This window comes from Rattus norvegicus, chromosome 2, assembly GCF_021556685.1.
Source record: "Rattus norvegicus strain SHRSP/BbbUtx chromosome 2, alternate assembly SHRSP_T2T, whole genome shotgun sequence".
Classification (NCBI taxonomy): domain Eukaryota; kingdom Metazoa; phylum Chordata; class Mammalia; order Rodentia; family Muridae; genus Rattus; species Rattus norvegicus.
This window is the reverse complement of record NC_141535.1, coordinates 249,411,833-249,427,688: the sequence shown is the minus strand read 5'-3', so window position 1 is coordinate 249,427,688 and position 15,856 is coordinate 249,411,833. Positions and strand designations below refer to the sequence as shown.

The 15,856-nt window shown below is 40.2% G+C and overlaps 1 protein-coding gene across 7 annotated transcripts in view; it reads left to right on the top strand.

Annotated features, from left to right (window-relative positions):
- Lrrc7 (leucine rich repeat containing 7) overlaps nt 1–15,856 on the top strand; it is a 479,249-nt gene that overhangs the window by 443,536 nt on the left and 19,857 nt on the right. For all 7 annotated transcript variants that reach the window (XM_087614691.1, XM_087614685.1, XM_087614702.1 and 4 more), the window contains 1 exon segment: nt 6,269–6,361. In XM_087614691.1, the coding sequence (XP_087470817.1) occupies nt 6,269–6,361 (93 nt within the window).

Genomic DNA, 15,856 nt, shown 5'->3' with positions numbered 1-15,856 from the left:
AGTCAACCTTGTATTCTAAACGCACAAGTCAATCTTAACTTCTTTCCCCAGCTTTTCTCCAGATGTTGCTAAGAGTCACTTATCACTGGGATCCCAGATACATCAATCATTGTCTCTTTCTTACACCTGCTCTGTACCAATCATCCTCAGAATCTTAGATGCTCAAGATGAGTCTCTTTCCCTTTCCTCGACCCAGGCTACATATTGGATTTAATGTGTGACAAGCCAGGAAGGACATATACCTCCAAAAGGTTTTAGTGAGAGTTAGATGGCACAAAACTGTGCAGTACAACATAGGACTTCCAAACTGATACCTGGGCCTCCTTCCCAGGTCAACTCACTTTGTTCACCTACCCATTGCCTAGGTAACTGGAATTCTTGTGAACTCCTAAGTGGTTCTACATAGTTCACCCAAAGTTGAGAACCACTGCCTGAGGTACTCTGTGGCCCAACAGTACCCTAGCTGAACAATGTGCTGGTGTCATCACCATCCAGAAGCCACACTAGTTGAATATTTTTAAACAAACTGATAGTATCTTTAATCTTTCTTTTGCATACTTATAACGGAAGGCAGAATGTATATACATGCTTCTATGTATATACATTCATAGAGATACCCAAGCAGCCATGAGAAGGAAAATATCAGGACAATGCTTGAGACCTCCCGAAACCCCCTCAGGAATTCACCAATACAGTTCAGTTCTCAGTTCTATGATCCAGGTTCCCAGCATCTGTCTCACTGAATAGAGCTAAGAGAAGTAAAGTGCCCCAAATGTGGCAATACAGCATCGTGGAATCAGGACCTGATTGTGTGAGATTTTGTATTCCGCCTTGTGGCCTGAGGCACAATAATCCATAACACAGTCAAGAGTAAGTTCCTGGGTTGGGGATTTAGCTCAGTGGTAGAGCGCTTGCCTAGCAACCACAAGGCTCTGGGTTCGGTCCCCAGCTCTGAAAAAAAAAAAAAAGAGTAAGTTCCTATGAGGAATAGTGATGGGAATACATCCTACAGGTCAGGAATGCCATCGCGTGACCGCGCACACTCTACAGAATCAATGTATGGGTTTTACTGTACATTCCTTACAAAATGGTGGTCTATAAGAGCCACAGCATTATTCTGAGGATTTTGGATAAAAACTGCAGGAAACTATTTACAAATGCCCATACTTTATGGAGTAAAGTGATCTGAGTGGAGAATAAGCTATCTCTGGAAGTGTCAGAGAAAATAGCATGCGGCCCAGCCACTCAGTGTGTGCTATCTTAATTAAATCATTACCTTTTAATCTAAACATTAGAAATTTCCTCCTGTTTTTCTTTTATTTTCCTCCAGAGGATAAGCAAGCATGGACTTATTGAGAACTACAAGAAAAGGGGCCCTGAAAATGTGTTGCCCTGTATTTTCCTTAGCATGCACTAATTGCATTTATTAGTAGGGCCCAGACACACACCGCACTAATCTAGTAAAACAATCTAATACAGCTTACTTTATCCACCTTCGCCCTGCTGATATCCAAACTCTAGAGATCATCGTTCCGTGCTCATGTTGACTCTCTGAAGCCTCAATATAAGAAAGAGAACATACTGTGCTCATCTTCCTGTCTCTGGCTTACTTCACTTAACATAGGGTTGTCTGGTTCCCATCCACCTTACTGCAAATGCCGGGGTTTCATTCTGCACCACCAAGTCACATTCTACTGTCTGCAACTGTGCATCTCCCATTTTCTTTGTCCGTTCATCCAGGCTGTGATAAACATGGATGTGGAGGTTTCTCTTTGGTATGATTAGTATACCATTGCTTTGACTGCTTGCCCAGAAGTCAGACAGCTAAGTCAGAGCACAGAGACTTCACTCTTCTCCATACCGTACTAAATTACATGTGCTGGCATGACACAAGAGTGCCTCTCTTTCATCGTCACCACCATTCGTTAGTTTGTTGTTTATGACAACCATTCTAAGGAGCATGAGATGTTATTTCCTCGCAGATTTTGACAAGTAATCGGTAGTTTTAACAGGCTCTTTCAAGCCTTTTTTCTTATATCATTTAACATAATATAGCTTTCTTCAGCTACTCCAAGAGCTGCAAACTTCCCCTGAAGTCTTGCACACACTTCCGGCAGGTGATAAGACAGCAGCTGAAACGTTTGAGGTCACCATCTCACAGCCACTCCTTCATGGACTTTATGAACGATGAAACCATTTTTCAGGATAGCTCACAAACTTTCATCCTGAGATGACTACACCTTTCCTACTCCTGACCTCTAAGTACTGGAGTAACCCAGTGTCCAGCCTCTCTATACACACCATCCCCTCAGTGACGTCAATTCAGTCTCAGGCTGGATGATTCTCAACTACTATCTCCAGTCCTGGCCCTCCCTCCTGCACCCCAGTGTCTGAATACACTGGCTGGGCTATCTCTTCCATCACTCTCTACCTGGGTTTTCCAAGCCCTTGATAACCGTGGTCAAAAGAGTTGTCAACTTTCCTCCCCTGCCCTTTCTTCCACACTCCTGCCTTTCTCCAGACTTCCACTTCCCATTCAAGGGCCTTCTAGGGTCAGCTTTCTGCTTTGACCAAAAGTGTCCGATTCCCCTTTTTCACAGCTCACCTCCAATCCAAAACACCTCTGTCATGAACATCCTAAGTTTTACAGCTTCCTTGCCACCCACACCTGTCCTAGTCCATCTACCTCTGAAACCTCCTAAATGGTCTCTTTCCAGTGTGCCTCCCTTGGATCTGTTCTGCTGCCAGAGTTATCTTTTTAGAATGAAATCGATGCCATGGCACTTCCCTACTTAAAATGATTTATAAGTTTTCAATAGATTGCTGAATTTGTTTTCAAACTTCACAGGATGGTAGAATGTCCCCATGGGTCTTGTCGCTGCTTGTACCCTTACAGAATAGTATGTCTCTGAGCATCTAGCCCCTACTCTCATTGCCTTCTCTTCCTGACACATCTGTCTTTTGGTCATGATGATCTTCCTGTTTTTAATTACATTATAGATATATATTTACATCCCACAAACTGATATGTTTAAAGCACACAAGTTGTATATTAATATTTATATAGTTGGACATCATCACTGTAGTATAATTTTTTGAATGTTCCCAACTTTCAAAAGGAAATCCCTAACCCTGACTTTCCATGTTCACTCCATTCATCCCTAGATGAAGGTCCTCAGGTGGAACTGCCCTTACTGACACTGCATCTCTTGACACTTGCTTTCACCTCCCTAGTGTGTTCCAGAAGCAGGCTTTTCTAAGACCTACTGTTCTAATTACAGTGCAATCAACACAGACCCGAAGTATCCAGTCAAGTTGCAAGCAGGAAGCACATAGACCCACTGTGCTTTAGATAGACATTTCATTTTGTCTCTGAAGAGAAAATTGAAATAATGAATTTCACTAAATAAGCTATTCATTAACTTCTGGGCCTTTTGTAAAAAAAAAAAAAAACTTGCATTTCAGTTCTTTTCAGCTGCTCTTGCCTGTGAGTTTCTCCCTCTCCTCCTTGGACCACAGCAGGCAGGCTAACCTCCTTACCACAAGAGAAATCCCCCATCCCAGAGGCCTTAGGAGACCCCACCCATTGGTCTGATACACGTGAGCATTCTAGAACTAGCAAGCTGCAGATCGCAGCGGACATCTGTTTGTCACAGTGAAACAAGTGTCACCTCTACTGTTTCCATTGTTAAAAATGTACAGAGAACGATCCCGGGAGCTGGCTCTGGCAGCACTGTTCTTCTTAGCTTTTAGCACATTCCAGATTTTCAGTAATATAAATTAAATATAATCACTCCCTTTAAAAGGGATGACTGGAATCCACTTGTGGAAACTGTCCATGCAAGAAACCTTAGCTCTAGTGTTCCTGGTTTTATAGAGACGTGAGGGAAGCCAAGAAGCTCACCTTCGTTATATATGTGTACAGCTTTAATGAGATAGAGTCGGATTTGTTATTGTTGTTGTTGTATAGATACTTTTGTATGTGCTCATGTGTGCATGCATGAGTGTCCATATGTGTAAGTGTCCATATGGGTCTGCATGTGAGAGTGTGCGTGTCCACATCTGTGCGTGTATTCATGTGAGTGTGCACATGTGAGTGTGTCTGTGTCTGTGTCTGTCTGTGTGTCCATGTTCTTCATTATACCCAGTACTGGGGTTTCATAAGGGTGTTTTCATATAAAAAATAATAGTGTCTTTCTTTCCATAACCTCTCTTTCCTCTTTCCTTCCCCTTTCCCATGATCCTCTTCTTCCCTTAGATCAGTGGTCATCAACCTTCCTAATGCTGCAACCCTTTAATACAGTCCTCATATCGTGGTGATCTCCCAACCATAAAATTACTTTTGTTGCTACTTCCTATATGAAGTTTTGCTACTGTTATGAATCACAATGTAAAATCTGTTTTCATGGTGTTTCTGGTGGTCTTAGGTGACCCCTGTGAAAGGGGTCATGACACACAGGTTGAGAACCACTGCTTTAGGTCATTCTGCGTCTACCCTGTGTCATATGTATATACATGACTTTATGTGTCACTTAAAAATCTAAGATTCACAAATGAGGGGAAATGCATGCATCTGTAGGCACATACAAATGCATGGAATGCTTTTCTGTCGTTTTCTAATTCATAAATAGTAATAAAGAGGCAAAGTGCTACATAAAATACAGCTAAAATATTCCCTCCAGCTACATCAAGCTGTTTCATATTCATACTCATAAGCTGTGAGTCACGTAAATTATAAACTATTATTAGCTAATTTTTGCAACCCTATAAAACTAGTTTTAACAAATCTAGAACATTTGACAAAGTTGCGATTAAGTGTTCCTTTAAGGGACAATATGAAAAGGGTTCTTTGCAATTGCACTTACTTATAATTTAGAAATTACTGACTGGCGAGTTGAAAATATAAATCACACTAGTGAATGATTTTTTTTTTTTTGCCCTTGTGTTGCAAGTGAATCACAAGACAGTTAGATGTCATTTTAGGAACAAGAACAATATAGTAAGGTTGGTGCCTCTAAGTAAACTTAGTTCATCTGTTGTCTGGCAACTAAAGTACATCTTAATTAAGTATGAAATGTGATTCCTGCTTATCTTACACCATGTAGGAGGAGCGACTAGAGATGTGTTTAAAATAGAAAGAGAGTGCTTTGGGCATTGGAGTTTAACAGGTTAAGAGAGTGGATGAGTACTAGCCAGAGGCACAAAGTTGCTTAATCAGCCAGTCATTCAATCATCTTTAAGAACTTTTCTTCTGTGTGTTTATTTAAATGCAAAGCACATGCCAGTGTGTAGCCCAGCAATTTTTTTTCCTTGACCTGTCAGTCACTTCACTGCTGCTGTCTAATACCACAGAGCTTGCTCTGTACCTATCATTTATGAATCTCTTTTCTCTTCATTTAGCAACAGAATGCTACCTCTTAGTCACAAGGCTGTTATCATCTGGGGCCACCCTTTCCTACACTATATGCAAAGCCAGTATTGTCCCTCACTTGCAACTTGTCCTCAGCTCAGATGCCCTCATCTGTTGAGGTTTCCTGATGCCATTTTGCTAGCTTCCTGTCTTCAGACACTCCTTCTATAGTCTACATTAACATAAACACCCGTTCCACTGCATTGCAACCTCTGCCCACCATAGGCCATCCATCTAAAACTGTCTGATGCCTAAGAGAGTAATAGCATAGATGCTAGACCAATGATGCTCCACAGCCCTGAGCACTGTTCCTGTCCCGTCTCTGTCTCATGGACCTCTAACCTCTCATGTCTCATGTCTCTAACCTCGTGACCTTAAGGTTTTCCTTCCTCTCCCACCTCAGCAGCTGCTACAAAACTCAGAGCCCTTTTCTCTCAGTGCTTTGCTTCCATTTTAAGCCCCTTTATTCATGGATCCTTTCTCAAATGAAAAGTTCTAACATCCCTAAATGCTACCAGGCTTTCCAAAGGTGTTCTCCACGACTATTTTTAAATTGCCATCTCTGTTTTCTCTCACTTGTCTGTACAGTCTTTTCTAAGTAGTCTTGACATGTGTATACAATGACAGATACTGCCTCAGCCCCCAAGTATGCTCATGAGGCTTACTGGGCATCTAAAGCCAGTTTCTGACATATAGAGGCATAGAAAGACATTACCCCTTTAATGACGCTTGTGGTGTTTACACCAGATCAAGATGGGCTCACTAGAAACATGAGTGAATTGCAAACCTTGTTGGAAAATATTTAGTTGTAATGGCTAGTTGGTGACTTTTTGTGCTTTTTTGTTTGTTTCTTCTTAGTTCTGTGTGAGAATAGAAAAGAACCCTGGGCTTGGATTTAGTATCAGCGGTGGAATTAGTGGGCAAGGAAATCCTTTCAAACCTTCCGACAAGGTAAGGAGTGAATTACTTATTGACAGTCTTAGTTTCAAATGTTGTGTTCCACTGTGATACATGGGTAAAAGGATGCTGTGGGTATGTTTGTTGTGCTGAGCTGATCTAGCTAACCATGAAGCCAGTCAGAAACCAAAATGAAGAATGAATCTGGCATAGTGCTTGAAGAAAACAGAGCAGGAGAAACAAACTTTTAATCATTCTATTGAAAAGAAAGGGTTTTGGGAACTACTGTCATGGTTAGTTTTCATGGAGTGTGTGTGTGTGTGTGTGTGTGTGTGTGTGTGTGTGTTCTTGTGTGTGTGTGCTTGTGTGTGTGTGCGCTTGTGTGTGTGCTTGTGTGTGTGTGTGTGTATGTGTGTTGGCCTATTTATTTTGACTTTACACTTGTATATGGTAAAGAAACCTATGTAAGAAATTTACAAGAAATTTTTCCAAAGATTTATTTGTAAATTGTTCATATGTCACTTAGAAAAATGTTTTCTTACAGCAACAAAATGATTCCACCTTGACTAGGTTTTCAGGCCAGCAGCTGACCTCAATCCACTAGACTTGCATTGGCAGAATTTTAGAAATGAGAAATCACAGAAAAAAATGCATAAGAAAATTGAAGCTAGCTTTAGCAGAAGAACCAGACCCTCATCTGACCCCAGAGCAGACAATCTAGCTTTCTACCCTGAGCTATGTAGCCTGCTCTGCTACCAATAATGCTTAACAATCTCATACTGAAATCATTGCAGATACATTCACTAACAATTACAGTGATCTGCCTTTGATCTCACCAAGCTACCCTGCCCTCAGTGTCTTCAGGTGCAGACCTTTAAAATGTACTGCTGTTACAGAGTTAGCTCACAGATCAATTGCTGAAAACTCAGTCTACTTCTGGAGAAGACTTGAGTGTAGAACTATGGAGATGTCTCGGTGACTTAAATACTAGGCTTGCACCCCTGACATCCAGAGTTTGGATTCCTTGCACTCACATAAAAGCCAGTATGCATGGCAGGCAGCCTATAATCTCTAAGCAAGATGCAGAAACAAGGGGACCTAGCTAGAGCTGAATCTAAAAAATCTGGGTTCAAGGATGAGACCCTGATTCAATATATAAGTTGAGGTGATCAAGAAAGACATCCCAAGTCAACCTTGATCCTAACAGGCGTACATACACAAATGTGCCCCAAACACATAAGAACACACATGCACAAGCACATGCCCATGCCCATGCACACACACACACACACACACACACACACACACACACACACACACACACACACACGTGCATTGGCTCCTCCTATCTAGAGATTTCTAAAACCTAACACAAAACTTTCATCCTGTATTTTTCTAGCCTTATTCTCAGCCATCATACTTCCTATATTCTTTCTGTCCTCCCTCCATTCTAAAGAAGGATAGAGAAGGTTGGGGTAGAATTTTTTCCATAGCGATGTGCAACAGGAAGGAGATATGTAACAGATATTATTACAGAAATGATACTGACTTATAAAGTTAAAACAGTTGATGATCTAGTTGGGGCAACTACTTATTTAACCTGGTAAATTACCAATAAAAGCTAAAATTATCAGAAACATGAATGGGTGTTTAAACTTCATGATGTCCTACCTTATTCATCTTGATCCTCTCTTTTTAATTCTTCTTGATGTATATACATTATATGAAGTGATGAGTCTCAATATCATTCTCCTGACCCCTCTTCCCATCTTGTTAGACCATATCTATCTATATCTCCATATGTGTGTGCATATATATTCATAGTCTGTCAACAGACAACTGAGCGGATTCCATAATGTGACTGTGAATAGTACACGTGTAGGTATCTCTGTGCTATGCCACTAGTCCTTCAGGTGTAGCCCCAGATTGGTGCAGCTCGTTCATGAGGTAACTCTTTGAGTTTTTGGGTTTTTTGTTTAGTTGATTAGTTAGTTGATTAGTTTGGTTTGGTTTTGATTTTGGTTTTTAAGGAATCTCTATACTGATTTCCCTTGTGGATTACTTGATGAGGGTTTTTTTAGATTTTTAGCTCTTTTTATATTTGGGAACTAAACCTCTGTCAAAGGTGTTGGCAGACTTTCTCTTCTATAGGATGCCTCTCCACTTGTTGTTTCCTCTCCTATGAAGAAGCTTCTAATTTCACGTGACATCATTTGCAGCTTTTCAGTTCTCTCTCTTTTGCTGTTGAAGGACTCAGAAAGTCCTACCCTGTGTCCATCAGAAGAGTTTCCTCTACACTCTGCTATATGTTTCCATTCTTATGTTAAGGTCTTCACTCCATTTTGAGATTACTTCTGTGCACGGTGAGAGATAATGAACCTAATCCATCTGCTATGTGGCCAGTTTACTTAGCACAATTTACTACAGAGGCCACTGTTTTCCTCCTGTAGACATTTCTGGCATCTTCATCAAAATCTACATGACACTAACAGTGTAGCTGACCACCCTTCTTGCCTTTGCCCTCATATCCCTTCCCTGAACTCTTTCAAAAGAAAGCTGGCTACACAATCATCCTTTGGGTAGCTGCCATTTTCAAATAGTGTGCTCCCCTCCTTTCTCTCAACATAGGAACATTTTCACTCTACTTTTGGTAGGTAGAAAGAAGATAGTGTTTTTAAGTTAAGAATAACATATTACCAAATAGGACACTAGAATGATGTTTGCTCCTGTTTTCTTCCACTGTGCTGGCTATGAACACCTTATAAGCATTAATTTATCTTTTGTTTGGGTGACAGTTCTGAGACTCAACTGTGTCTGAGATCATATAATCCGTGCTTTGGGTTAAATGTAGCTAGAGAGTTTGAATTGTTAAATGCAGCTGTTGAAAGATCCTTGCTTGAAAGTACCTTTCTCTGCCTGATTATACTCCAAACCACTTTACAGCCTAAATCATATTTCCCTATTATTGCAAAACTGATAGAGTTAACCAAAATTTCAGATCTATGTGTAGAACACTGTTCAAGTTAGAAATGCTTTCCTTGGCAATCCAAACTTATGACTCAGTCTTGATCAACAGTATTCAAATGATCTAAAGATGTTAATACCAATGACTTACAGAGGAATTAAATCTGTTCTTTGGGAGAGAGTTTCATGTCTGCATAACCCAGTTTCACTTCCTCAGCCTCATGTCCCACACTGACAGAGACTGTGTTTGACTTAAAATAAACCCAGGGCTTGGGGAGCGCCTTCCTTGAGAGCACAAGGACCTAAGTTCATTCCTGAGAGTACACATTTTTGAAGCTAAGTTTGGCAGCATGGATTTATCATTCCAGCACTTGGGGAGAGGCAGACAGATCCCCTGAACATGATAGCCAGCTACCCTACCTTATTTGGAAGTTCCAGGCCATGAGGAATCCATCTCAAAAGGATTGCTTGAGGAATGAATGACATCTGAAGTTGTAGTCTAGCCTCCACACACACATCCACACATATCTATGTGCATATAAACACACTGCACACGTGCACAAACATACTCACAAACACACACGCACACACACACAGAGAGACAGACAGACAGACAGAGACAGACACAGAGAGAGACACAGAGACAGAGAAACAGAGAAACAAAAAGAGACAGAAGACTTATTCCTATATTCAAAAATGAACAGTAAGTATATGAAAATATACTAATATACTATTTTCTACAATGTTGAAAAAGAAATTACCTTTTCATGAGTGGACGAATTCACAGCTGGAGGTGAAATGTACCAAATTAAGTGGCAATTTAAATTCAACAGATACTGCCTGAGTCTAAGGAAAACATGTCGTAGAGACTCTAGTCTGCAGGGTAATGCATGTTCCCTTCCTGTGAACAAATCATACACTAACTATGTTCCTGGACTCATGCTGTGCTGCTAAGCTTTCTGTCTCTTGGCTGCTGAGAATCATTGACCATCTCATCTCCTGAAAGTACTTGGAAGTTTCTATGCTATCGTTACCACTAAATTTATCTAATCCTATTCAATATTATTGATGCTGCTGTAGCCAATCCCAAAAGCAGATGGGCATAGAAGAATACCCACACTGGGGACAAGCAGGGAAAGCTTATAGTAGTTCCTAAACTAGGGGAGGGAGTGCAGATTGGGCAGAAGGGAGCTACATTGCTTAAGGCACAAAATATGCCATCTGTTCTGCGTTGTGTGAGATTCCTGTAGTAAATCACCTCAAACAAGCCAAGAAGTTTGCTGAGGTTTTAGATGGGTTTATGATTAAGTCTCACAAGACTAACAGGGCATTTCATATAGGACTGGAGTATCTGGAGCAGCATTTGAAGCAAAGTTAACTTCCCTCTAAGACCCAAGGTAGTCCTGAGCAAATGTGGTCTCTCTGAGTCAAGGAATCAGCATGACACTGTCAGAACAGTATATAGTTTATGAGAAAACCAACTCACTCACCACAAAGTTCACTATTTTGGACAAGTATCTCACAAAGTGAAAACTACTTATATATACTTGTAAGAAGAAAGTGGTGGCACACTGGGTGCAAACAGCTCTTTATGATGCCCACCTCTGCCATCTCAGTAAATTCGATAGAAGCTTTTTATCGGAGAGAAACACTACTGTCATGGTAGTAAGATGCTACTTAAATGAAATATTCCAACCAAGTAAATCTAATGATAAGGCAGGAAAAAAAGAATGTCATTAATTATCCTATTCCTGGAATTGAATGAAACTTGCTCCTTATGTGATTATCTTAGCAACATCAATTAGTCAGATAGTATTGTGATCTCCATGTTACTGATTCCCAGCATGTCCCATTAACATGACCAAGGTCATTTAGCTAATCTGTGACAGACAAAATCTGAAACCAAATTGATCTGACTCCAAATCTTTTTCTTCTAATGAGCTCTTGCATAGGCCCCTATCTGTAGATGCCACTTAGCAGAGTACATGACAAGCTCACACCCTGTGGTGCTGAGACACATACAATTTTTCTAATATTAAACATATTTATAGAGCCTTCTAATTAGTCAAAATCCTCATATTTGCTTCAACAAACCAGTGGAAGTCAGCACGCCTCCTCCATTGAACCTCAGTAATCAGGGAGCACAGTATAGGGAGAACTCATGGGCTGAGGTATCATCACAGTGGCGATTCTGACAATGAAGCAAACTCCCTATGCTTTCTACTAAGCACACTAATTCACGGTTGCAAGATCCAAAGAATTTCCCACTGTGAGTTCCATGGGAGAAGAGAAAACCGGAATAACAGAATGATACCAGGCTGTGCAATATTTCATAAATCAACCCAAGATCCTTTGAATGGAAGAGCTCCTAATGAAACATTCAAAGCTCATCATCCAGGGACAACATCCTTCCTTGCTTCGTTTGAAGAAAGGACTAACTGCCTAGAATTTAAAGTTTTTCAGAGAGACTTGCTATAACATCTGGTCAAAGACTCACAGGAAAGCTTTGTTATGGACCTACATGGGTTTTACAGCAGGAGTCAGCTGTGGGGGCTGGAGAAGGGGGTGGTTGTGAGTGAAGCCACCTTTCTCTGCCCAAGCTTGGGCAACACCATGGAGCTCAGCCATTTTTCCACCTGGGGAAATCTGAACAAGATGAAAGAGATGAGTTGTTTGTTTGTTGGTTGATTGTTTTGTCTAAGGTAATGAGAAATTCCAAACCCTGGGAAGAATGTTGGAAAATGTAAAACAGTCATGAACTTTAAATAAACATCATACAATCTCAGGGCTATCATCAAATCCGAAACCCTTCCTACCCTGCCTTCTAGTCCTGAAAGAATAAGTCAGTCTCTCTCTCTCTCTCTCTCTCTCTCTCTCTCTCTCTCTCTCTCTCTCTCTCTTTCCCTCTCCCTCTCCGTCTCCCTCTCCCTCTCTCGGCCCAACCACCTATTTCATCAAGTTCACAAGTACACATGTATACTTATACTTATATAAATACACATATACCTATATACATATGTATGTACATACATATAGACTGTTAGACATATATACATATATACATTTGGTGGATGGAGCAGATCCCCAAAAGCCACACTTTATTTCTTCTCTCGGCCTTTTTAAATGTTCTTAGACAAAAGTTTTTTAATGAAATTACCTCATAGATAAAATGTTACACAAAAGGGGAGTTACAGAAGGATGTTGATAGTAAGTTCAAAGCAATATTTCATTCTGTCAGCTCATTATAAGTTCAAAGCAATAGTTTCACATGGCCTTGCTTTATCATAGTGCACACCTGTGGCTTCATCCTTGGATCTGACCTAGAATGAATATTTTTCCTTGATCACAAATCTGTCCCAAACCTTTTTCTCTTCTAGGGTAATTTATGAGAGTGCATTGTATTCTTTATGTAGTCTTTACTCACTATTTTATGAGGAGAGAGCACATTCTATTTTTCAATTCCAACTGTATTTCATCTTTCTTGCAAAACAGCTAAAACCATCTCCTTAAACTTTCTTTCTAAAATTATTTGAGTCAAAACAGGAATTCCATAAAGTCATTAATTCATCTAAACAGTATTAACTCATGAAAGTTCATCTTCATGTTGATCTTCGGGAAATCTGCCCAATAGGGTGGGCTGATGCCCAGAAATCATTAAGCAATATAATAGTGTCATATCAGCAGCAAGAAGCAATCCAGGGATGTAGTCTCTGGGGCTGTGTCTGTCCAGAGTTCACCCATCACAGCCATGCAAAACAGTTGGCCATCTCCAGGAAACTCATTGCTTGCCAGAGCCATTCCTAAATGGCTTCTGTCAATCCAGAGTTAGAAATATACTCAAAAGATAACCAGCACAGTTACTTTTATTTAAAATATATTATGTATAAATTGTGTATATAAAATTTCAAGATAAACCCAAAGTTAAACACAGCAAAAAATAGAGAGTAACAAATTATACTTATACATACAGTCATCTTCACAATGTGATGCACAGGCATGTACATGCTCTTAGTGACTAATATAAAATATGTTCCCTTTACTTGGAATTTCAATTAAACCCATCCTCACAGGCTGGAGTCTTGTCACTGACCTTTCACCACTGATGACATTAATAAGCAACTCCTTTTGATGCTGAACTAAATAGTGAATGTTTAATTTGCTTCTTTGCTTATGAAAATCCTCTAATTGACTGAGAATGACTAATTAGGTCAGTTTCCTAAATTTGGTGAGTTGGTTACCCTTCTCACTGCTGAAATACAATAAGCTTTGGGAATGAATGGCTTATTTTGACTTAAAATTCTAGGAGGGTCCATCATGGCAGGGCAGATAGTACAAAGGGAAGCCAGGTGGTCACATTGCACATAGGTACAGAGTGAACAAGAAGTAGGAACAGGCTATAATATCTCAAAGATGCCCACCCCAATCACATGGCTCTACTTCCTAAACTTTAGGAACTAAGGATTCACAACCTTCCCAAACAGGACCACTAGCCAGGGACCAGAGTTAAAACACATGAACCTCTGGGAGACATTTCTCGCTCAGACCATCACACTTGGGAAATGATCCCCTTATGGTGCGAAAGATATACAAATCTGTATAAATCATACTGGGCCAGCAGGTAGGGTTCGGCACCTCCGATTCATAACTGAATGTATTCAGTGGGACCTACAGACCCAAGAACCACCTTTTCTGGAGAGCTTCTGTGGGTTCTGTTGGGTGTGAGGTTTGCCCGTTGGCTTATCAGTACCAGGACAGATGACTGACTTGATTGACAGTCCTTCAAACAAATTCTAATTCTCAGAAAGTTCTTTCTTCTTTGACTTATACCTTTCAGAAAGAAAAAGTTACATGTAGTAAGTGAAAATATTATCATTATACAATTTCATATAATAGAGGGTCTGGAGCTGGAAGTGTGATTCAGTTGACAGAGCACTTGCCTAGCATGCATGTCCTGTGCTCTATCTCCATCATGGCCTAAATCTGGTATGGTGATGCATTTGTGGAATCTTAACACTTGGGAAATAGAGGTAGGAGAGTCAGAAGTTCAAAGTCATCCTCAACTCGACTACTCTCAAGTAGGTTTGAATCTCGCTGTGGGTATAGCAGACCCTGCCTTAAAAAAAATTCAAACAATACAGAAATATAAAGGTTAAAAGTGAAAGGAGAATATCATATTGTACAGCTCTGTCTGAGAGCCTCTTCACCCAGAAGCACCAGAGATTCTTAGGTGCAGTCTACCTGGGACTATTGTCCACAAATATTTTGCTCTCTTGATTTCAGCATCACCTCTAAGAAATATCTCTACACAACGATGCATAAGTTATTAAAAAAAACATTAAACCTACAAGAATCATGGCTTGATTTTTATATAGCTTGTGAGAAACATTTTCTCACCACCTCTTAACGTAAGTGAAAAAAAAAGAGTTTAACTAAATTCATTGCTCACAATTTTGAAATGATGAGTAGTGTCCCAAAATAGCAGAGTGACAGGGCTTTGAGGGAGCCTGCAGGGGTGATAGGTGAAGCCTACATGCCACCACTATTTTAGGAAAAGCTTAGAAAAGAATCCACAATCACCTCTCATTACCTCCTGTTTTTTTTTTAATAGTTTCTGGAACCATTGGAGACTTAGACAGAAACAGTAACCTGTGCAATGCTAAGCAGTCCAAATTTCCACCATTGCCAGCCATGTAAGACTAAAAAATAATGCAAGTAGAAGTTGCCCATTACTCCCATCTCCCTAGAAAGCCAGAAATCTGGGCCAGACAGTAAGGAGACGAACATTGACTTCAAGAAAATACCAAAGGAAACTGTTTTCAGGTCAAAAATTTCACCAAGAAATAAACAGCATTGAAAATATCCCTTTGTTCCTCTCAGCTGATTATCTGTGAAATTGCAATCTGATTCCTGGAGCAATTGCTAAAATTAAGGACATACTCCTACAACAGCCAAAACCAAACGCAGCTTTAGCTCTTACATTCCAACAGGCTAAAGAATACTGTAGTAATCAGTCTGCTGTTTCTGAAAGCAGCTTCTGAGAAAAACAGAATAAACTTCTTAAGGGTGCTTTTAAATCAGAAAACCTGTATTTTTGCTTATTTCTGCACTAAAAAATGTTTTAGAATGACAAAGGAGACTAGAACTCTGAAGACCAAGCCACATAGCTCTTCCTCTAGAATAAACAATCTCTTTCACATATTTTCTAGGTCTTTAAAGGAATTCTCTCTTCTGATAACTTTTATAATAGTTGTTTCTCTCATTGCTGTGACACTCATAAAGGGCACCTTCCAGAAGGATTGATTCCTGCTCAGTTTAAGGGTCCCCTTTAGTGTGGTGAGGGGGTGTTACAATGGAAGCGTGAGACTAAGGATCACATTTCATCTTCAGTCAGGAAGCAAGGAGAAATGGCTGTTGACACTCAGCTAGCTTCCTTCCTTCACTCTGGTACTGACCCTTGTACATGGAATGGTGCAAGCCACATTTACAGTCTTCCTTCCTCTGGTAAACCTCTCTGGAAACATCCTCACAGACAGCCCAGGGGTGTGTCTCCTAGATGATTCTCAATCTAGTCAGCTTTACACCAAA